The sequence below is a fragment of the Nematostella vectensis genome, chromosome 7 (assembly GCF_932526225.1).
Source record: "Nematostella vectensis chromosome 7, jaNemVect1.1, whole genome shotgun sequence".
Taxonomy (NCBI): domain Eukaryota; kingdom Metazoa; phylum Cnidaria; class Anthozoa; order Actiniaria; family Edwardsiidae; genus Nematostella; species Nematostella vectensis.
Genome location: NC_064040.1, coordinates 9,207,143 through 9,230,855, shown reverse-complemented (window position 1 = coordinate 9,230,855; position 23,713 = coordinate 9,207,143). Strand labels below are relative to the sequence as shown.

The window sequence follows — 23,713 nt, the reverse complement described above, 5'->3', positions numbered from 1 at the left end:
TAATACATGTAGCTAGGAAAGGCCCTGCTTAATACAAGGTCCCTCATATCGACAGTCAACGAAGCTCCTAAAGCAAAAAGATCCCTTCTTGCTTCTGATAATGTACCAGGTTCATCATACCTGTAGCCACGAGAGGCCCTGTACTAGCTGTGTGTGATTGGACGACTCGACGGCCTTTTTCACGAAGCCAAGACTAATCTCTGCCGGCCATTTGAATGGTGACAAGAGCGGGTCAAACAGTTTGCTATAAGTCAACAAAAGTTATTTGGCGTGACTTTAAAGTCAACAAGTTTTAGCTGCCCAAATAGTCGGCGAGAATTCGTAGGGTATTGAAAACTGCAGAAACATGAGTTTGAATCAATAGTAATAACATACCAAAGCAGAACCTTGAACTTGGGAAGATCCTCTGGTGGAACATCGGCTTTAATGGCATCCATCCACAATGGCATGACCGTCTCCCACACCTTACAATAATAAGCCAAATTCTGGAATAATTCTAATGGGAGGCAAGAAAGCTGTGGGGGCAGCTCTGAGGGAGCGGCGTAAAAGAATGGAAAATTAAAAGAACCAGACGTGTGCACAGTGTCAACCAAACTACTATTCCTTTATTGGGAATCACTTCATACCAGAACAACTTTTGCTTTGTTTTCTTTTGCGATATTCCTTGTCTATCATCTTACAACATCACCTGAATTCTCCCAACATCTGCTCTGAACATTAGAGATTAGTTATCATAGTACCTTACCATAATATTGCAAAGGCGCGACCCAAACTCTTTCCGTGACAATATCAATTTAAACGCGCGCTCTAATTGGTTGATTAAAGGTCGAATAGTTTAGAGTGGCGAGTTAGCGTGGAGTCACATGAAAACTCCCAAGACCCAGATATAGTTTTTCTTTTTTTGTTACACATATAAGTATAGAAAAAATAAATTTTCTCCATAAGCGGGGTCGTAACGGGTTTTGAAATACTGGGGGAAAATTATTCCTTATAAATTAAAAAAAAAACCCTAACCCATTGTTGGCTCGTTTCAACATTATACTATACTATATGCATATACATATGCTGTGATAAAAGTCTCTTCTGATGATCTCACCTCAATATTAAGCAAGTCAAACGGTATGAGGCAACAGATTCGGTGAAGCCCTTCTACGTATTGCCGTACAGTACTTGTTAGCGCATCCCAACAGGTGCCTACTCTGGCGTATTCAGGCGGAGATGGAGAGATGCACGCACAGAATAACTCCATCTTATCATCGCGAACAGCGCTCAACCACTTACTGGCGTGCTGAGATGCAAGTCTAGGATAATAATAACAATTAAGACAAACGGTCATCTACAAAAAAACCTTAAAAAAAAAGTCTACGAAATGGTGTCTGTAATGTTTTTGACAACATTTAATTAAAAATATATCGCTTGAATTAGCCGATAAAAATGGATGCATTGTGTAACTCGGTAACTAGATTGGGGGTGAGAAAATTACAAATGTTGCATCCTGAGCCCCTTCTAGTGGGCTTTGTAGACTCAATAGACCTCTTAAAGAAAAGCCTTTGCATAGCTTCATGGAAAAGCAGCATGTTTTTGAATTGCTTTGCGGCAATTAGAGATGTCTTCCCGTGACCCTTCCCTGTAGTCTCACCTTTTTAGCAGCTCACCCACATAGTCTCGCATCAGAGACGAAGTGGTGTCAATCCAGGCAATTACCATGGCAACAAGTCGCCCAAGCCTCTCAGGTGACTCGCACTTTGTGGGGTCGCTACATATGCCCACAAGTAGCCAGATGCCAAACCGACTGAGCATGCGCCGATTGTTGATGTCGTTGTCGATTTCGTCGTCTACTTGCTCAAGTCTCAATACGTCTCCTGCAAGTCTGGTGTGAAAAAGCACGCGGTAAAATTCAACGATAGCGCTTGTTTTACCGCCCGCTTACAGCATTCGTTGGGCCTCAGATCGGTTGGGGCATCTTTTAGGCTTGCTACTGAACTTTTTACGTTTCGTTTTTCATACCTATCCCCGATTAGCGAGGCCTTCACAAACCATAAACCTACCCCTCTCAAACGAAAGCCAGCTGAAATGACAAAATTTGTGCTAAAGTAGAGAAGCCATTTCACCAACTCTTGCCGCTGTCATCCAGTAGAGCTTGTTATTGATAAAAACACGATAGTACGGTTTCAAAATATAGGGGCAATTTACAAATTGCCCGAATAAGCGCCGCAGCGCTTATTTAATTTTTCATGCCTAAGGCGAGACGCTTATTTCAAAATCCGTTTCATCTCTAGATTAAAATGACTTTTAAGTAAAAATCCCTCCAAAACCATAAAACCATGGCAGGTACTGTAGCACTTACAGTTATCGTTACTTGCCTTCTCACTTACACTGCCCATATCATCATCGAAGTCAAAACGTTTAGGCAAGGCACTTATTCGGGAGAGACGCTTATTCGAGTAATGGCCGGGTCAAGAAAACTCCAAAAAAAGGAAATATCAGCGCTGTCTCTATCGCCTCCTTCTAAAGTGATAGTATTAGAGTCCGAGTCTTGGCGCTAAATTCCACAATAACTATAGAGCACAAAGATGCTTTCACGCATGGCATCCTTATCATCTTACCCCATAGCTTCACATCTCGTTCCTTGACAAGGCTTGGCTTCACGAAGCAGACGGACGACGGCTTCGGTCGCGTAGGCCTGGTCACAACCCTCCATGGACCAGGGGTCTGGGAACAGTGTTTGCACCACGTGTCGTGCCCCGCCCTTCTCGTTTTCGTGATACAGGACGTTACACTCCTGGCACAGAGCAGCTCCTCTTTTCCTGTAGGGAATATTAAGGGACACCTATACCAAAGTTCATAAATTAAAAGGTCCTATGGTGTGATTAACAGCACTATGGACTTTGAGTCCATCGATCCGGGCCGAGTTTTCTCTACTAAAGATTTTTCTTCACTATGCATTAACTGACGGTCCCATGGTGTAATGGTTAGCACTCTGGACTTTGAATCCAGCGATCCGAGTTCAAATCTCGGTGGGACCTTTTTTTTCTTTTTTTTTTTTACCTTATATGTTCTTTTTTGTCATAACGAACTCTATTTTTAATTGTTGTACCATCTGAGGATCCCATGGTATGCTGTTGAGCACTTTGGACTCTGAATCCAGCAATACGAGTTCTTTTCTTCTTCTTTGCGACAACAAGACGTTCTTTTTTTACGATGTGACATTAATCGTTCTCATGGTGTAATGGACTCTTGACATCTTTTTAAAATTTGAATCCAGTGAGGGACATTGCTTTGTGTTTTTCATATTTCTTCAACCTAAACGATGCTGCCATTATGCGCTCTCAAACAATGCCGAATCACGCAAAAGTATCCGTTCTTATCGACGCAAGTCCATAGTAAGAAATTTATTCAAAAGTTATTCACAACATCGGATATAAATACTGTTTTTTTCAATAATAAACAAAAGAAATTACAAGGAACGACTGATTGAGATTATATTCTTAGGCTAAGTTCAAACGTCGTATTATCCATGCCATATTCAATCCAAATACAAGCACATGAATCGAGTTGATTGTTTCATCTTCATTTGCACGCATTTGCATTGAGTACGGCTCATGGATAATACGACGTTTGAACTTAGCCTTATGGTACAAAACAAAAAGCAATCACCTATTGAGTGTTGCGCATTCTGGCGAAAAACACATGACTGCACTAGGCTTGCCCTGGCCTTTACAAGAAGGGCCTTGGCATTTGGTAGGTACTGGGCCCAGTGGCTGAACAGTCTTCACCAGGAATTCTGGACAATCCGCCAACTCCTTCTCTGCTTCCTCATTACATTTTGCACAGATGAAAGCAGGCGGAGGTATGTCACAATTCTTTGCAGCATAGCAGGCATCGTAGCAAATGTAGGCGCAGTGACCTTGGTTTGGGGATGAACAATCCTTGTTTTGGCATTTGGAGGGAAACCAGGATTCATAGACATATTGCCAGTCATCAGCGCCACCTGAGAAGGGAGATGATATACGGTCACTTTCGATAGCAAAGAGAGCAAAGTGGCCGCTGACTTTACTTGTCAATATAGAAACCGAATGCTCCAAATAGTTTATAATCATGAGTGTAGGCTAGTGTGTATGTAAATAACCATCTAAAAGCAAAGTTCTATACTTCATTTACCAAATTTAATCGAAAATATTACATTGGTTTCCTAAAATCAGCCGATTGAAATGGATGCTTTTTCACACTTGGTACTTTTCTGGGATGACGCGGACCACAGCATGGACTAACCTTGTGTCCAAAGAGGAAAGTAATGAAGAAGAATCTGTCCAGCGGAGTTGAGGATGGGTTGAGGCCCATATGCCACTACGGCTAAAAGGTCCATACATACATCTGGTTTGCACTGCATTAGTGCTTCCACAAACTGAGCTTGTTGTTTAGAGTCTGGACAGTGCTGGAGGACTGTCATGATAAGTGATGGACATGCCAAGGAGGCATAGGAGGGTCGACCGGGCGGTGGATGCAGCAAATCTTAACATAATATAGCAGCATTTATTAATTATGAAGCAATCGCGTTTTACAATGAAAGATTTGTAGTCGCCTTGTAGGGCAAAATGTAATAGCACAGTTGTCATAGTGTATCCAGCAGCGTAGCCAGGATTTTTAACAGGAGGGGGCCCTTTCAAGGCATTTTCTCCTGCATTTTAGATGTCTTATACATTTACTGTATTTTTGCCGCTGGAAGGGGGGTCCTGGGTTCCCTTGACATAGCACACTTGGCGTAATGTATCCACATAGAAGATTGAGTACTTACATAGCACACTTGGCATAATGTATCCACATAGAAGATTGAGTGCTTACATAGCACAGTTGGCTTGTTTCCACATAGAAGATTGATTACTTACATAGCACAGTTGGCATGTTTCCACATAGAAGATTGAGTACTTACATAGCACAGTTGGCTTGTTTCCACATAGAAGATTGAGTACTTACATAGCACAGTTGGCATAATGTATCCACATAGAAGATTGAGTACTTACATAGCACAGTTGGCTTAATGTATCCACATAGAAGATTTAGTACTTACATAGCACAGTTGGCATAATGTATCCACATAGAAGAATGAGTACTTACATAGCACAGTTGGCTTGTTTCCACATAGAAGATTTAGTACTTACATAGCACAGTTGGCATAATGTATCCACATAGAAGATTGAGTACTTACATAGCACAGTTGGCATAATGTATCCACATAGAAGACTGAGTACTCACATAGCACACTTGGCATAATGTATCCACATAGAAGATTGAGTACTTACATAGCACAGTTGGTTTGTATCCACATAGAAGATTGAGTACTTACATAGCACACTTGGCATAATGTATCCACATAGAAAATTGAGTACTTACATAGCACAGTTGGCTTGTTTCCACATAGAAGATTGAGTACTTACATAGCACACTTGGCATAATGTATCCACATAGAAGATTGAGTACTTACATAGCACAGTTGGCTTGTTTCCACATAGAAGATTGAGTACTTACATAGCACAGTTGGCATGACGTATCCACAAAGAAGATTGAGTATCATGAAATGCATGGTCTCTGGCCAGGTAGCAAGATTTATAGCCAAAGTAAGAGGGAGGGAATTCAACTGGTCCTTTGGTAGAAATGGGATCAATGATGCCATAATGGATAGGATGCTCTTGGCAAATGCTAGAAAAATAAAATAAACAATTTTCATTTTTTTTTTGTACAGTACATAGTTTTTCCATTGTTAGCAATACTGGTGGTACTGACGTTGAATAATAGTTACAAATGTATGGCAGAAAACAGTTGTGTGTTGATAGCCTGCGTAGCGGCGGTTTGTTTGTGTTTTATGTAGTGCAAAACTGGGGCTGTAATTTAGGTCGCATTAAGTCTGGTACTAGGATTGAGGGTCTCTCTATCAACCACCTGCAACCAAGCCCAGACGAAGCTCCGTTTGTAAAATCAAACATAACTCATAGCTGTCTAGTCGGTGTCTAGTGTCTCTTGACACATGAGATAAGGGTTTCAGTTTGCGGGGAGTTTGCTTCTCTGTAACTCGACATGGAAGATATAATATTTAACATTGAAAGACCACGAGATTAACGATTTCTTCGTTCCTGTCAGGGGAGAATTCACCTACGCCCTACTCTTTGTGGGACAAATGCCACTATGCAGGCTAGTGTGTTGACTTTATCCACAGTGCATTTTTAGTTTCAAAACGGCTTTCAACTGCCAAATGATATCACTACACCACACCAACGACACACACTAACAGGGGCAGCGGAAGGGGACGGGCAGTGGCTACTTTTCTAAACAGATGTTTCTTGACATTTTTTTTTTAAACCAACGGGTTTCAAGTGGTAATGCAACTGACAACAAATTTGTTTTAAATCCTGTGCATAAAAAACAAGGTTATCCCCTATGTTCTTATAAATAGCACTTAAGAATTTGACACCACCCACCCATCCCCCTGAAACCACCCCTACCCTTAAAGCCTCTTCCCCCCCCAACTACCCCCTCCCCCATTTCCTGGTGCCCCTGACTAATGATTTAACAAACTTCTGCATACCTTCCCCTCCAAGCTCGACTACAGGTACCACCCTGGCCAGTTTGACCAGGGCGTGGTAGAGGTCTGCGTAGGCCATCGAGGGGTGATTCTCAGAATCAAAGCAGTCCTTGTCTGGTTTCAATTTTGGTCTGTCCTCCTTGACAATGCTGTTGATGAATACAACAATACCTTTTGGCCTACACTCTCATAGCCGTAGTAGGCCTCAAATTATTGGGGGAGGGGGAGGCACAAAACAGAGATATTAAGAAAACAATGGGGCCACGCCCCTTCTGGGGGGCACGTGCCCCAGTGCCCCACCCCCTGCTACTGCTACTGTGCTACTGAAGTAATTTATTGTATCCCATTGCAAGTAATATGCCCCCTACCAAGCGTGTATCAGTTACACTTCATAATAATCACCCTACACTGAAATCTGATACTTTTAAAAATAATGGGTAAATGCTAGGCCTCCCAAAAATACAAAACGTGTTTTCACACTTTTAAAGCCCCAAGCAAAGTCAACATTCTAAATTTACCTAGCATGACAATTCAAAACCCTTCTGCAAAGTCAGTTATGAGAGTTTTTTAAGGCCCCTCGTGGGTAATTCTTTTAAAAAATTTGTTCAAAATGGAACCCACTTAGTAGCCCCTTCAAAACGTGTGATCGATCTGATCTTTGGCAAACATAATCACCAATGCTTCTCATTTGCAAATTCTGGATAAAAATTAGATATTAATAATTGGCGAGGCGTGACACATGTGCAAATAAAATCACAATTTGGGGGTTTGGTACAAAATCTCATAATCTGTAGTTGCAAACCACTCCATTTTGCGTATATGAGGTCAGTCCAACTTGATGTCTTACATGACAAGCGGACAACTAAATCAATCCCTTGGAAGTATCGAAAAGTAAGTTACAAATTGACACTCGATTTTCTTCAATACTTCAAAGGAATTGATTTGGTTGTCCGCTTGTCATATAAGACATCAAGTGTCTTAAGAGACAAATCAAAGCCTTACCCTTGAAGCACATCTTGAAACCATGTGAGAAAGTTTGCAACATCATTCCCAGTCGGTAATGGCAGAGTCTTGCTGTCCAATCTTTTGTATATTTCCCTAAGTCCATGGATTTTTGCACTAACTGCAGTTGATATAAAATCACACTTTCAAATGACTGGTTCTGGCAGATTTTCACCCAGCTTGGGTTGTGTCATGAAACAAATGCTAATTGTTGTGTGGTGCAGTAAGGGCCATGTGAGGCAAAGGTGAGGAGGTTGTCTTCTGCTTGGGTGGGTAGAGTGGTGGAGGAGGGGTTTTGGCATGGAAAGGGGGTTTTATGGTAGTAGGAGAGTATTAAATCCATAAACATTGCTGTAACACCTACAGTATGAGATGCCTGCATCCCCTGTTTTTATCTAAAACTTCAAGGAATTTACCCGCCCACAGCTTTCTTGATGCTTGCTTGTATCATGCCATCCCCTTCCCCCCACAGTTTTCTTGATGTCCTGTATCATGCCATCCCCCTCCCCACCCCACAGTTTTCTTGATGTCCGGTATCCTGCCAACCCCCTCCCCCACAGTTTTCTTGATGTCCTGTATCATGCCACCCCCCCCCCCCCCACAGTTTTCTTGATGTCCTGTATCATGCCAAACCTCCCCCCACCCACAGTATTTTTGATGTCCTGTATCATGCCAGCCCCCTCCACCTCCCCCCTCTTCCCAGTTCCTGCCTGAAAAGATTAGGTCATTTGAGAAGCTTATGTCTAAGAAGCTTTTTTCATAAAAATTAATATTGTATGAGCTTTTCCATGATTATTTTAAAAGGGGAGTAACAATTTACTACATGTACATGTCTACAAAAGTTGTTGTTAATGCAGGAATAAAACATATCCCTATTCATGCTTTCCTAAGATGCAAAGAAGCTTGAAAAAATGAAAGAGAGTAAAATTCAAGTAATCGTTTTTTAGAAAAAAAAAATTCATATTTTTATTCATTATTTATTGTACTGTTGTTTTCCGATGATTTCTCTAAGATACTGTCTAATACCAATGGGCACAATTGACTCACATTGTTCGGAGCGAGTAGATCGATGCTTGGACATGTTTTTCTTCTCTTAAACTCGGCGATCACGGTTGATTTTTTCTTGTCGGCATTTCTTGATCTGGAACTCTAGAGTATTTCACAGCTGCAAATGAGCAAGCCAGTTCACGCTGTCGCCCTACGTCGCTTCCAAACGTTTTTTCACAAACTTAACAAGCTTCTACATGATGCATTCAAAGAAGAACTAGAAGTAATTTATACCTAAAAGCTGGGGTGTCCTTTCGATCGGCCTATTTCTTGACGAATCTGCTACGATCATTTAGCATCCGGTCGCCATGTTTGTTGTGAATGTGAGATTCTTTTCGAGCCTACCATTGTATGGGAACAGCAGTTTTTTACACGGCGCTGATTGGTTGCATTAGGTCACATGACTGAGGCGCGCCATTTTGAAGTAAAGCGCGAACAACACGATCACTTGTTGAAATCGTCAATAAAATGGTTCAAGTTACAGGGTTTTATTCGAATTCCAGGTAACCTTATGGTATTATGATGACTGAGAGTTTATCCTGTTGGTAAATATGTTGTTTGGTTTAACACTTGTGACTATCTTTACAAAATATGAAGAAATCAGAAGGAAACCAGCGAACGCTGTTTCAAAGTTGGGGAAAAAAATCGTCCTCAAATTTTACCCGACCAAATAGTCCTGGTTGCTCTAGTGCTTACAACCTTGAAGAAGTAATCGATCTTAATGAGGACGATGATGATGGCTTACTTGCTGCGGCTCTTGAAATGGACTCAATCGACCCTGGTCCTTCAACGAGTACAAGATTTCCAAACAATGTTCCGAGTAACTCATCAACCTCCACGAATACAACATCCAACAGCATTCCCGTTGAAATCATTCCAGGCTTTGATATGGAAAGCGGAGACATCTGGATTTATCCAACAAACTACCCTGTCCGAGATTACCAATTTAATATCGTACAGAAAGCTCTGTACCAGAACATCATGGTCACCCTTCCCACTGGTCTTGGAAAGACTTTTATAGCTGCTGTAGTGATGTACAACTATTACAGATGGTATCCACAGGGCAAAGTTGTATTCATGGCCCCTACTAAACCTTTGGTGGCCCAGCAGATCGAGGCATGTTATCAAATAATGGGCATCCCACAGGCGGATACAGCTGAAATGACAGGTTGGTTGGTCGAACAGGAATATGTAATAAAGCAGCCTTTATTAAATTATAATTGTCTGCTAGCAAGAGTCCCCACTAGGTGAGAGTTTGTTGTAATTAGAAGAAAAAGTTACTCCATACCTGTCCATACCTTGGGTCTCAAGATTTTGGACCCGCTCCCCACATTGAGTATCAAATCTCCCGCTATTTAACGATTTTTATCGCTTCCAAGAAATTATTCTACAAAAAATCGTCATTACGCCTATTTTCTATTAAAATAATTAAAACATTAATTTGCTTGCGTAGCACAATTTATCTAACACCCTCAAAAAACACCCTCTCAGGATGATCTATAAGTTGATTTGTGCAATTTGTTGATTGAGAGCAGTATACCCACCCCTCCCCTAAAACAAATTAATATACCCCACCCCTCCCCTCCAAAACATCTCAAGCCTTGAGATTTTCAGAGGTTGACAGGTACAGTATCTATGCTACTTCCTATTTCAAAGAATGCTTCTACTTGAGGAATAAACCACCTAATATGATTTTATATTGCCTAAAGAAAATTTTTTTATCAAGCTGGTTGTTGATTTGACACTGAACTAATTAATTGTATCCCATTGCAGGTAATATGGCCCCTACCAAGCGTGAAAACTTGTGGCGGACTAAACGAGTCTTTTTCCTTACGCCGCAAGTGTTGCAAAACGACCTGAGTCGTGGTTCATGTGCCGCGGCTGATGTGGTGTTATTAGTAGTGGACGAAGCTCACAAGGCACTGGGTAACCACTCCTACTGCCAGGTAACCGCCCTTATTGCTATGTGACCAACCCTTCTGCCAGGTAACCACCCTTATTGCTAGGTGTCCTCCACTACTGCCAGGTAACCACTCTTATTGCTACATGACCACCCCTACTGCCAGGTAACCCCCCTTTTTGCTATGTGACCACCCCTACTGCCAGGTAACCACCCTTATTGCTAGGTGTCCCCCACCACTGTCAGGTAACCACTCCTATTGCTATGTCACCACCCCTACTGTCTGGTAAACACTCTTATTGCTATCTGACCTTCCCTACTGCCAGGTAACCACCCTTATTGCTATGTGACCACCCCCTACTGCCAGGTAACCACCCTTATTGCTATGTCACCACCCCTACTGACTGGTAAACACTCTTATTGCTATCTGACCTTCCCTACTGCCAGGTAACCACCCTTATTGCTATGTGACCACCCATACTGCCACGTAACCACCCTTATTGCTAGGTAACCACTCCTATTGCCAGCTAAATACTGCACCTCCCTGACAATCACTTCTACTACCACAACAGAAATACAGTAACATTGGATTTTTTTTCCATTATTTGAAAGAAAATCTAGTATTGGCAAGCATTATGCGTGCATGTGTCTTCTAGTTGCACCATACTATTAAGCATATAAAATTGCATATACTGTATAAATATATAAATGCCGATAATTCATGCTAATGATTTTTTAAATTATTTTCTGTGATAATTTCAAAAACAAATTATTATTAATGTATTTTGCCCTTATGGCACTTGAGCCATGCAGGAACCAGTATTTTTAATAAAACAATTATATTTAAAAGAAAGTGCTTGTCCATGCTTTATCAGGTGGTGAGAGAAATTCTGAGTTACACCACCAACTTCCGCGTGCTTGCTCTCAGTGCAACCCCAGGTGATGACATCAAGGTACTGTATGTTTATCAACTCAGATCATTCTAAAGAGAATCGAGAAGAAATATATGTTATTTACCAGATGGGAGGTCCATATCTTGAAATACCGTGACCAAGGTCTTGAAAATACAGACCGAGGCGAGGCGAAGTTTCACTTCTGACTTTTGTCGATGTTCTTGAAGATTTTGTTCGCTCATGATAATTCAATAAACTCCATTTTGTATTTCCACACAGCACTTTTTATCCTCCAGAAATACAGAACCTCCAAAGAAGACATTCTCTGAGTTTTGACCAACAATTTTGTAAAATAATTTAGTCCAAATTGATACGTTGTCTCAACTCTAATTGATCGTAGGAATGTCTTCTTGCTCTTTAAATCCTCTACAGGAGATAAGATACATTCACTAAAGAACTTCTCTTGTGTGGATACATTTAGCTGGTGATTTGTTGTTTTTCTTCGCATGAAGAGACGATTTGCTGCTTTTTCTGTCCCAAATAAACTTCCAGCAAACTTGAAATTGTCGCTTGCATTGCAAAATCATTATGGCAGGAAATTGTCAAAACACAGGGAGTTTGAAGCCGATTTTTCGTAAAGTCAATGATTCTAGATAAAGTAACAAATAAAAATGCAGTTTTAGTGTGAAGATCTATAACTTTGGGATTAAAAATCCAGTTTTTGATGGTCATTTTACAAATCAACTCACCATTTCGAGCTTTGGATGTGAGCGGTCTGGTATCGCTGGGTCCGGATCGTAGGATACTGGACCTCACGACAGCCAATCAGAGCGCACAATTTGATGTATACTGGACCCTGAAAAAAAAATTAAGTATCTTCTTCTGTAGCTAAGTTGCTTTGTTGTGTCTAGTTTTTAAAGAATAAAAGATAGTTGCGAGTATTCTATTGTACTCAATTCCATACAGTGGGAGTGGATTTGGTGGATACCTTTTTTGAGTACAAAAATGAAAAGTCACTATGCTTGAAAAAGAAAATAAATGTCTGAGGGACAGGAGGTACTGTCCATGTGCCTTTTCTTGCTTGACTTTTCTGACATGACAAATCCAATACAGCATGAAGTATTGTTATTGTGACCTACCAAGAACCACTGGATCAGCTGTCTATCTGGCCATTATCCACTCCCATTTTGAAATCCTGGATCCGCCCCTGTAATATGAGAGCAAATGGGGACATCCTTATGTGAGAGGAAATGTTTGGTTGTGTAATATTGATGACAACAGGGTAAAAGACCACAGTGCTTTGGACATGCAGTAGACACTAAGGATACAAAATACAGAGTCTCAATTTCAGGCTTATTCCATTCATAAATATCAGAGAAATCTGGATATTTATCACAGGCTTTTGCATTGTAATTACACTGTATATTTTATCCCTTACAGAGTTTAAGGGATTCTCGCTGGTACAGTATGTGCATTAAATTTGCCTCGTGCATATGCAGTATGTGTCCATAGTCTCCTAATAGCGAGGGTGGGATTTCAAACTGAACTCTCAGAAAGTAAACATTGTTTTTAAATGTTGCAGGCAGTACAGCAAGTACTCACCAATCTGCTCATAAGCCATGTTGAATTGCGCTCAGAGGACTCCCAAGATATCAAGCCCTACACCCACGCACGGACAGTAGAGAAGATCGTAGTGCCACTAGGTGACCAGATAGTCAGAGTGAAAACCCAATATCTTAAGGTAGTGTAGGCTACTTCATGTCCAACAACCCCCATCCCCTGTTATAGAAGAGTGTTTATTATTAACTTAACAAAATAAGAAACCTAAGCACATCAGGTTTCTAATTTTAGTCAGGACCACATTGAATTATAGCCCGCGTAGCAAGCGTCTTTTGACATTGAGTAAGCCCACTCAGTAGAAGTCTAGCTCAGTTTAAGCAAAAAGGCAATTAAATTTGATTTATATTACCCTACTTCCTATGCCGTTTGTTTTTAAACTGGGAGGGAGGCAAGAGGGGCGGGCGGGCATTTCTTAGAGGGGGGTGTTTGTGACGAGTGATCAATGGAAGCTTGTTAGCTTAAGGGGGGGTTCCATAAATAGGAGGCGTTCATTAGATAGGGGGCTTTTATTGGAGCATTTATGGAACACACTGCAAGGTTCATTTATCTGTATCAACACATGTTTATTTACCCTAGGAATTTCTTTACCAGGTTGTGGACACCATTGTTGGCAGGCTTTTCTGTAATCATAATGTTTGTTGTCTTTACGAGGTTCTGGACACCATTGTTGGCAGGCTTTTCTGTAATCGTATTGTTTGTTGTCTTTATCAGGTTCTGGACACCATTGTTGGCAGGCTTTTATGTAATTGTGTTGTTTGTTGTCTTTACGAGGTTCTTGACACCGTTGTTGGCAAGCTTTTCTGTAATCGTATTGTTTGTTGTCTTTATCAGGTTCTGGACACCATTGTTGGCAGGCTTTTCTGTAATCGTGTTGTTTGGCAGAAGGACCCCCTGCGCATGTCCAAATTTATGCTCTTGAGCTGCAGAGAACAATTCAGGAAGGGTCCAGCTGAGAACATGGTGAGAAAATGACTACACATGGAACTCCATGTTTATTTTCCTTTATTTGAAAGAACAGTATGTGCTGTGGGCTACTGTCCACTTTTCCTGTCCCATTTTATGATACATAGTATGGGATGTATTGACCCCTTACCTTAACATCATTTGTTTTTAGGTACGTACTGTATAGAGAAAGACAATGTATAACATACATACTGTACGCTAATACCAGTACGACATTTTGAGCAACATGTTGTGGCAAAATGTACTATATTGCTTTTTTTACATTAACATTCTGTTGGTATTACACACAGTACATCCATCCCTGTGTGGAGGGTTAATACCTGATTCTTCTGAGTGCTTATTGGTTGTGCTAATCTTTAACAGAACAGAGCCCAGGTGGGGAGTATTGAGGGAGACTTTGCCATGGGGATAAGCCTGTACCATGCCTACGAGCTCCTGCATCAACATGGAATCCTGTCATTCTACAACTTCATCAAAGGAATCATGGAGGGAAGCAAAGGCATGACTCGTGCCAAGACAGAGCTAATGAGACATCAGGTAACAATTTACTGTATCTTGTACACACTACTCTTCCGAGTTTGTAATGTCTTTGCTGAGGGAATGATAAAACTTGAGCTTGTATTACAATCATGTACATAGGAGTTTATGGGGATAATGGAAGACCTCCGTGAGAGCATTGAGACACCCCTGGATGAGATTGCAGACACCAGTGCTCTCTTCTCACAGTTTTCCTCACCCAGTCGTCGCCGCTCCATGCAGTTCCAGGCATCTGACCCGCGATTCAAAAGCCATCCAAAGCTTCAGAAGCTTGAGGAAATTGTTGTGGAGCATTTCAAAAAATTTGCAGAGTCTACAAGCAAAGGTACAAGCGGCATTGAAAAGAAAACCTTGAGTAAAAATGCAAGAATTATTTACAGTCATGTAGCAGCCCGCTCGTAAGGCCTAACAGGATTGGCTGGATTACCTCATTTTCTATTGTATTCCCGTTCTATTGTTTTGTTTCCCATTGTTTTGTCTGTGGTGTATCAATCCAATCAGGTGAAATCTTCTGAGAGCTGCTACACGACCCATTATTTATTCAATAAAAACCTGCCATTGTCATGATCTTCATGCCACTACTTAATAAACTGCATGCGTTATTCTTAAATCTAAAATTCTTAATATTTTTGTCTTTTCTAGGTAGTGATAATCTGGGCGAAGTAAAGGGTAAGCCATCTGTAGACACTCGAGTAATGATTTTCTCCCAGTATCGAGACAGTGTCAAGGAGATCACAACTATCCTCTGCCGCCACAAGCCTCTGGTGCGTGTCATGAGCTTCATTGGACAGGCATCTACTGGAAAAAGCTCAAAGGGGCTGTCACAGAAGGAACAGCTTGAGGTGTGTATGAAAAGGATGTCAGAAATAATGATGATAATACATAGTAATAGTAAAAATGATTATTATAATCATAATTATTGTAAAAATAATAGTAGAATTGAGATTAGTAGTAATGATGATGATTATAAGCATGATCACTATGATGGTGATGGTGTGGAGGTGATGATCATGATGACGGTGGTTGTAGTGTGATTTTTGGTGATGGTGGTGATGATGATACTAATGGTTAAAATATCCGTTATAAGCTATTATAATTATTCACACATAAAAGGTAAAGATCTCTTTCTAAAATAAAATAAAAATGTTTATAAAACTTGTAGATGAGTTGATTACATATATATGTTAGACCAAAGACCTGCTTAAAAATAATAATGAATCTTCAGTGAAAACAATTCAGAGGAAACAATTGCAAAGGGTGAAGAAACTTGAGAACTTTAGGTATCTGTCATGAAAGGGCAGAACTGAATCTAGACTGATTGGGGAATGGAAGAAATACTGAGAACTTGGATGGCTTGGGGACTGATCCTCAGTATGTAAGACTCTTTATTTGGCTGGCAACAATTTCTTTCTCACATCCCCCTTTCAAAGGCCCTGTAAAAACATTGCCAGCGCCAACTAGCATTGCTGCCAAAACTACCCTCTGTTGATTCCTTGACACAAGAAAAGGTTTTGTAAAACTATGTACAGTATTTCACAGCTGACCCCAACAAAAGATACACAATGCAACACAATTTTTGTTTGCATAGCCACAACACCCATTTTCTTATTGCAGATCTGTTTTTCTATATCCAGGTCGTGCATCGTTTTCGTATGGGTGGCTACAACACGCTGGTTTCTACATGCGTTGGTGAAGAGGGACTAGACATCGGTGACGTCGACCTTATTGTGTGCTTTGATGCGCATGCGTCACCTATCAGGCTTGTACAGCGCATGGGCAGAACGGGCCGCAAGAGAGATGGCCGGATTGTGGTTCTGGTAGCCGAAGGCAAGGAGGAACAGGTGGGTAACCCTTTTATCTTTTATAATCATGATCATTCATCGCCATCTTTCTTATTGTTATGATTAGCTTAAAATACGTGGATTTCAATACTCGCGAAAAATAAAGGCCGCGAACTTCAATCTCGCGAAATTTAATGGATACAGAAGAATCATATATTTGTGTTTTTAATAGTCCTATAACAAATTCTAAACAACATTTGTACAAGCCCTTACTATCCTGTTCCTGTTCCTTGTAGTGTGTAGCTACGAGCTTCTTGTATCTTTCCATTATTGTTCCTGGTGTATCAACTATTACGCATATTAGCAACTTCATTCGCGAAATCAAATCCCCTGCAGACACAATTTCTCTCCACGATCACGAAATTAAAGACTCGCGAAATGTGCCGAGAAAATAAAGTAGAATAAGGTAGTCGACATACTATATCACATTTCTTAAATCATTGTTTCATCATCATTCTCATAATCATCATGGTGCAGCTTTATTTCATATCACCTTTTAATTCACATCATAATTCTCAAAATCATCACTTAATAACCATAAGATACAGTAATGTAAGTCATTATTATTATCATAAGCTATCATTGTCATTAATTCTGTCATCAGCGTCACCCTAGCTATTTATAGAACCGCTCCCAGGATACTCCCAGAAAAGCATTAACACTTTATACTTTTCACTACTAAATATCCTGGTAAATAATTGTTTCAGGTGTACAAGAGAAGCCAATCCAATAAGAAGTCTATCCACAAGGCCATCGTAAAAGGGACTGGCTCCTTTGATCTATACCAGGATAACCCCCGTATGATCCCAAAACACCTTACCCCCACAGTGTTTAAGATGGAGATGACGGTGGGGAGTTATGTGGCTAAAGGGTAAGTACCAACAGTACAGAAAAATCAACTCCCATATGATTTTGACCTGACCCCCTGATCCCCACATAACCATTTCCTTTACTTAGTAAGGTGCTGACATGCCAAGTTCCAAAAAAAAACATGTATGATACAATAATCAAACCAATATAGAATACAAATAAATAAGAAGAAAAGAGATTAAAAAGATCATAACGAAGACCCAAAAATTCGATTCATTCTACGTGAAGTTTAAGCCTTGACCTTTTCAAAATACCACACAAACAATTGTTAAACATTTTGAGTGCCCCCTCGATGTACTGGTCACTAATTTTTGCTCAACGAGAACCAAGATATTGTGTATATCTTTTGAAGTAAAAATAAGCGGAAATCTGATGCAAACAAGAGCAGCGGAAAGATCAAGGCGTTACTCACTAAGGCTGTCACGCCGCCTAGCGTGACGTCACGCAAGGATGACGGGCTGCTGTCGTATGGGGAACTGATGTATTGGCAAGAGAACTTCAAGCTCAAAGGGTGCGAGGCTGGGACTACACCCAAGGCAGCAGTCAGGCGCAGGTGAGTACCTCTGGTGTTGTTATTGTTTTCATCGCCATTGTCGTAATTGTATAGTCTTTTCTGTGCATACTATATGCATAAGTAAATTTGTAGTCGTCTTAGAAAAAAGTCATGAGCATTGGGCCCTCCGCAAAAGTATAGAGCAATTTTAATATGAAGTGATACGGAACTGGTTATCGTACTGTACGCTTGCCGAAGAATCGGTTATTAGAATTACGAATTGTATGTGAGGCGGAGTTACTGGGCTATTAGGGATATTGAGTGGGACGGAGTCATCGGATACTTTATTGCCAAGCCCATGTCAGTGTTAGTGTCTCTGGTGTTGTTATTGTTGTCATCGTTATAGTTGTTATCATTGCCAAGCCCATGTCAGTTTGTCTCTGTTGCTGTTGTTATTTATACAGTTGCTGTTGTTACTCTCAGGCACATTGAGTGTATCTTGTTGCTATCGTCGTCATAGTTATTTTCAGTCACGATTAGTGTATCTGGTGTTGTTTTTGTTGTTGCTGTTGTTGTTGTCATTAATAGCTATTGTTACGGTCAGGCACGATAAGTGTATCCGGTGTTGTTATTGCTGTTGTTGTTGCTGACATTAATAGTTATAATTGTTACTTTCAGGCGCTATGAGCGCATCTGGTGTTGTTATTGTTGTTGTTGCTGACATTAATAGTTATTGTTACTTTCAGGCGCTATGAGCGCATCTGGTGTTGTTATTGTTGTTGCTGACATTAATAGTTATAATTGTTACTTTCAGGCGCTATGAGCGCATCTGGTGTTGTTATTGTTGTTGTTGCTGACATTAATAGTTATTGTTACTTTCAGTCACGATCATTGTATCTGGTGTTGTTTTTGTTTTTGTTATTGTTGTTGTCATTAATAGTTATTGTTACGGTCAGACACGATTAGTGTATCCGGTGTTGTTTTTGTTGTTGTTGTTGTTGTTGCTGTCATTAATAGTTATTGTTACTTTCAGGCGCGATGAGCGTATCTGGTGTTGTTATTGTTGTTGCTCACATTAATAGTTATTGTTACTTTCAGGCGCGATGAGCGTATCCGGTGTTGTTGTTGTTGCTATTAACTTTACAACTTTATTGTCCTATTCCTAACAGTTGCTGTTATTTCTTTAAATCTTGTCACTCTTTGTATCTGTTTTATCCTCATACGGAATGACGTCAAAGAGATTACCCTAAATACATCCCTCTTCCTTATTTTTTACAAAGGGACACTAGTTGTGTTATATTTCCATAAAGCCGAGGCCCCTTCAATTTCCACATGCATTTATCCTCGGGACCTAAAGCGTCGCGGAGATCGGGCACACAGGGAGCGCGCGAGGAAGAAAGAAACCGATCTCCGCGACGCCCTGGGTCCCGAGGATGACATACATTCATTGTTACCATCGCCTTCATCCTAGATCTTCAGATTCGCCATCAGTTGCCAGGAGAAGGTCATGTGACCCTGTCGAGCCCGCTGTCAAACCGCTGTCTCTAACAGAGTGGATGGCATGGCAGTCAGCACCCTCCCCAGTCCTCCTCGTCTCGCACTCGCGGCGCACCAAGCACTTGGTTGAGATCCTGGAATTCATTGAATTACACGGAAGTGACGTCATAGGGGAAGACGACTCTTACGATGCGGAAATGAGGTCAGTGTGCAGCCCGCTGTTATGATTTACTGAACTGCAGTGTTTTGTCCGCAAAACCACTACGTACCGTAAGTAGTTTTTTTCGCTACATACCTCTAGTTGTTCGATGAGGCGTCTGCTGAGGTAACGGTTCAGAGGGGGCGGTGCTTGGAGTGGGCAGAAGGGGGTGGGGTAGGGGTGGTGGTAATGGTGACCTTGACCCAGCACTCGCGCGACCGCGTCATCAAAATAGTTGTTTCCAAAACAAAGTACTGTGAGCTTCCGCACGACTATGCGAAAAACAACCTTCTCCAAAACCCAACAAAATCACCAGCTTCGAAAGCTATTTGCGCAAAAGCCCTAATTTCGTTTAAATGATTCACTTTGTAATTTTTATATGATGTTAGAAAAATTCTAGACGAAGTTAGAAATTGTATTCATTTAATAAAATGGAAAAAAAGATGGAGTCACGCACTAATGAATTTAGTTATATTCACCGATGCATCTCAGATTTCCTGTTGGCAAAAGTAATTTTTTACTCCTTGGGTGCTTGTAGGTCTTTCCTGGACCCTAACGACCTTCCTGGAAATGACTCGAGGGAAGACATTGTGTCTGGCCAAGATGGTGATGGTGCAGAAGCCCGTAACGCAAAGAGTGATAAAAGAATAAGTACAAAGCAGAGACGAATAGTGATTAAAGACGACGATGCTGAAGAGCTGGATGTTGTACGACAAGAGCGTGGGACTGAATCGGCAGAGAAACTCAAAGAATCCAAGCCAAAGGAGAAAGCTAAGAAAAAGAGATCTATTGATAAGAAGCGCGTATCTCCAGTCGAACGAAAGGCCAGATGGAAAGAATATCTTGAGAAATTTGAAAGAGATGATGACTTTGAAGCATCACTTGATCATGAGAATCATATCGCGGTAGACGTCCAAGATAGTCTTGATTTTGGGGGGCCTGCCGATGAGCACGGCGTAAAGAACCATGCAGAAATCATCTATGAAACCAACGTTCCCGCGGCTAGGACAGCACGATGGCTTAGTTGTGATAAGGAGGGTACTTTAAAGGACGTAAAATCGACTGTATCTAGCTGTCAAGATTCTGATGACGATCTCGGACCATTATCACAGCTATTGCCATCCTCGACTCCACAGGTTAAACCTGCAGTGAACCAGCGCCTGCAGAGACACGCTACGGATGTCCCCACTCCACCATCGCTAGACGATCTAGACTTCTCGTTTTCCCCGATTAAATCCTCAGGGTTATCAGACAGGAAACGAAAAGATGTTACTCCACAAAGACGTGCTAGTAAAGTTCCAAAGCTTCTTCCAATTAACGATTCTAGTAAGTCAGCAAGAGGGAATAAATCCAGACTAATAGATGGGAATGACTCGGATTTTTGCTCACGAGAAATTTCCTTTCCGGAGTCTCCGCCAATGATTCCTGAATCAATGGATTTCGAGGTTGAACCGGAATCCACGCTAGGTAGGGGAAATTCGAAAATTGACGCTATTAGCCAAATGGCAGCAAACCAAAAAATTAAAACAACGAAATTGTCTGATGTAGGCAATGATATAGAGCAAGAAAAACAGCCTCGTAATACGCCAAAGTTGAATAATTCAGACGATCTTCTTGGTGATGTGAACATGTCATCATCGTCCTTACCAAGTGATGCTGAATTTAACGAGTTCCACCCCTGGATAGTAGACAATGTTAGAAAATTACCTCCCCCTGGATCACCACCATTATTACCAGATGACAAAGAGCTAAAAGATATTCATGGACCTAACCCTGGGACAGTGGGGCCAAGTAGCAAGCAACTCCCCCCTGAATCGTCAACCCTGTTGGATGAGCCATGCTTTGACCTGGGAATAATGACGTCACCTCAAGGGAACGTCGATAATGACGATTTGAGCATGGTGTTTGGTGATGATAGTATTTTGATGGAGGCATTTGACATTGATATAGACGATAGGAAAGCTTCTCCAGATCATAGAAACGATCAGATCGATACAAAACGCTGTTACGCGATAAATGATTTAAAAAAAGGGAGTAAAAACAAAAGTACAAATACTACAGCACAAACTGGTTCCAACGTAGTGTTGAATACAAATATAATTAGGAATGAAAAAGCATGCACAAAGGGTATCAAGACGAAGGACAAAAGTATCAAATCCAGTATTGAACATTCGATTAGTTTATTAAGTGCGTTTGAAAGGACAAATAAGAGCGACGAAGTCTCTACTTCAAAAGACAGGGTCGCTGATACTCATGTCTCTGCTCCTGAGAATTCAACGTCTCGTAACAAAACCGTGCATCAAGACAAAAGCCTGCGTGACTTAGAGAGAGTATCTGACACTCTAGTCAGTGTTCCTGAGAATTCAAAGTCTTGTAACACAATCATGCATCAAGACAAAAGCCTGCGTGACTCGGTGGATGTTGAACATATGTATCCGGAATCTCGTGAATCAGGGAATGTTAAACAAAAGAAGCCTTTCAAACTGAAACTAAAGCGATCTCCTGGTAAAGTAAAACAACCTGTGACGGGGCAAGAGCAGGTGCCCCTTGAGAGCGCAAATGACTCAACTGTTAATAGTGTAGTTGATGCTCAAGCTCAAAGTAAATCTTCTAGTTTGCCAGCTCATAAACAGCGGCTAAATGTACCGGCAAGTGTAGACAACAACTTGGGCCGTCATCCCAGTCCTAAAAGCGCAGACCTTTTTCCTGAATCCCCTTGTAGGGAAAGGCTATCCAAGAAGGATAACATATCTGATGAAGATTCACCAATTATTCGCAAGCCCACGAAGAGCGCACAAAGTATTATTTTTCCTGAATCCCCATGCCAAAGAGAAGGGCTATTGGAGAAGGATATCACATCAGATGTCGACTCCCCTATTATTCGGAAGCGCGGTAAAGGCGCATTAAAGAAATTATTACTAGAAAGTCCTGCACTGTGTCAATCACCCAATCACACCGATGCCGACTCACCTATTGTTGGCAGACGCTTGAAGGCAAAAATCTCTAATGGGAATGTCGTAGCGATAGCAGAGAGTGAAGACGATGAGGATGCACCGGCGGCCAATAATAAGGTTATTGCTGGTAAAGATTTAAGTAAGAAGTCTAATAATGCTGTCAATACTGCCTATGATGATGATGAAGATGATGATGACGATAAGGTGATGGTGCAAAGGCGCCTGAAGCCTGTTGGCAAGGCTAGTATTTACAGACGGACCATCTTGTCGAGTCCAGCTGCTACGAGTCCAACACATGATAATGAAAGAAAAAAGAAGAAGTTTGCTCAGGTCATCGACTCTGGAAGTGAAGATGAATTCGAATGCGATTATACGAAAGGTAAGCTAATGCATACCCTTCAAAATGTCGTGTTTTTTTTTCCCTGTAAAATGCTTATGTGAACTGCAATAGTAAATCAAAATTATTGGATTATATTTATTAAAATTTACAGATCATCAGATCCATATAGGAATCAGAACAACGGCCATAAGAAAAAAAAATGACCCACTTATGTGAACATCTATGTTAAATGAACATAAACATAACAATTTCATCATGAACAATATATTTAATATATCTGGGTGGGCGTGACTGGAGGAGTACTGCCGACTTACACCAAACTGCAGTCTGTAATTATGTGACACACACAATTGGCCAGGAAACCCGTGTCACTGAACAACAGCAGACCACAGCAAATGAGTGACTCCTCATAAGCACGTCCAGGGTGAATAGCGATATCCTCTGCCCCCCTTTCATCATACTTTGATAAACATCTCTTTACGACTTACCTGGTATATTTAGAGTTGCCCGTAACCTGCAACTGACTCATTTTCAGCATGCAACCCAAAAAAGCAAGAGAAGGTGGAAGAAGCGGACAGACGAATGAAGAAGAAAGAGTCTTTTCAGATAAAGCAGCGGCATAAGCCAGCCAGAGCACAACATGGCCAACCAAAACGATCTAAGGTATACACCGTCTATAATAAACGGTGAAATGCTATATAGTTGGCCTTATGTAATATAGGTGCATCAAAGAAGGCTAATCACGCCGCCATTTCACCGTCCTGCACAATACCGACCCACTCAAACAATTCATCGGCTAATTCAAGCAAGTGACAAGATGCTTTCAATAAATCATAAAACGCTTTAAAGGGCACAATGACAGAAATGCAGTATAAATCATATGTGCTTATTACATCAAAACTATTGCCATCATTATCGTTGTCCTCTTTTCTTTTGAATATTATCCTCATAAACTGACATTATGACTGACTTTAGGCTAC

General features: G+C 41.0%; 2 protein-coding genes and 1 non-coding gene across 10 annotated transcripts in view; 2 read left to right on the top strand and 1 right to left on the bottom strand.

Annotated features, from left to right (window-relative positions):
• The window catches only part of LOC5503389 (protein unc-79 homolog), a 95,271-nt gene extending 86,278 nt beyond the window's left edge, over positions 1 to 8,993 (bottom strand). For 2 of the 5 annotated variants that reach the window (XM_048730488.1, XM_048730490.1), the window contains exons 1-11: positions 8,627 to 8,985; positions 7,580 to 7,700; positions 6,581 to 6,726; positions 5,527 to 5,697; positions 4,273 to 4,512; positions 3,658 to 3,991; positions 2,607 to 2,807; positions 1,640 to 1,870; positions 1,097 to 1,301; positions 376 to 464; positions 121 to 244 (exon numbers count right to left, since the gene is read on the bottom strand). In XM_048730488.1, the coding sequence (XP_048586445.1) occupies positions 121 to 244; positions 376 to 464; positions 1,097 to 1,301; positions 1,640 to 1,870; positions 2,607 to 2,807; positions 3,658 to 3,991; positions 4,273 to 4,512; positions 5,527 to 5,697; positions 6,581 to 6,726; positions 7,580 to 7,700; positions 8,627 to 8,660 (1,896 nt within the window). In that variant the 5' untranslated portion in view covers positions 8,661 to 8,985. Of the gene's footprint in view, positions 1 to 120; positions 245 to 375; positions 465 to 1,096; positions 1,302 to 1,639; positions 1,871 to 2,606; positions 2,808 to 3,657; positions 3,992 to 4,272; positions 4,513 to 4,886; positions 4,918 to 5,526; positions 5,698 to 6,580; positions 6,727 to 7,579; positions 7,701 to 8,626 lie in introns of those variants that run through there. The other 3 variants (XM_048730489.1, XM_048730492.1, XM_048730491.1) reach the window with 3 other exon arrangements.
• On the top strand, positions 2,955 to 3,026 carry Trnaq-uug. The gene has a single exon. It is a non-coding gene; the product is annotated as a tRNA-Gln (tRNA).
• A 41-nt stretch (positions 8,994 to 9,034) lies between the features above and the next one.
• The window catches only part of LOC5503392, a 29,312-nt gene continuing 14,633 nt past the window's right edge, over positions 9,035 to 23,713 (top strand). For 3 of the 4 annotated variants that reach the window (XM_048730485.1, XM_048730486.1, XM_048730484.1), the window contains exons 1-14: positions 9,035 to 9,794; positions 10,400 to 10,572; positions 11,402 to 11,479; positions 13,002 to 13,160; positions 13,871 to 13,999; positions 14,366 to 14,539; positions 14,642 to 14,864; positions 15,182 to 15,381; positions 16,174 to 16,380; positions 17,088 to 17,251; positions 17,603 to 17,803; positions 19,215 to 19,442; positions 19,978 to 22,772; positions 23,269 to 23,396. In XM_048730485.1, the coding sequence (XP_048586442.1) occupies positions 9,218 to 9,794; positions 10,400 to 10,572; positions 11,402 to 11,479; positions 13,002 to 13,160; positions 13,871 to 13,999; positions 14,366 to 14,539; positions 14,642 to 14,864; positions 15,182 to 15,381; positions 16,174 to 16,380; positions 17,088 to 17,251; positions 17,603 to 17,803; positions 19,215 to 19,442; positions 19,978 to 22,772; positions 23,269 to 23,396 (5,436 nt within the window). In that variant the 5' untranslated portion in view covers positions 9,035 to 9,217. The remainder of the gene's footprint in view (positions 9,795 to 10,399; positions 10,573 to 11,401; positions 11,480 to 13,001; positions 13,161 to 13,870; positions 14,000 to 14,365; positions 14,540 to 14,641; positions 14,865 to 15,181; positions 15,382 to 16,173; positions 16,381 to 17,087; positions 17,252 to 17,602; positions 17,804 to 19,214; positions 19,443 to 19,977; positions 22,773 to 23,268; positions 23,397 to 23,713) is intronic. The other variant, XM_048730487.1, reaches the window with a different exon arrangement.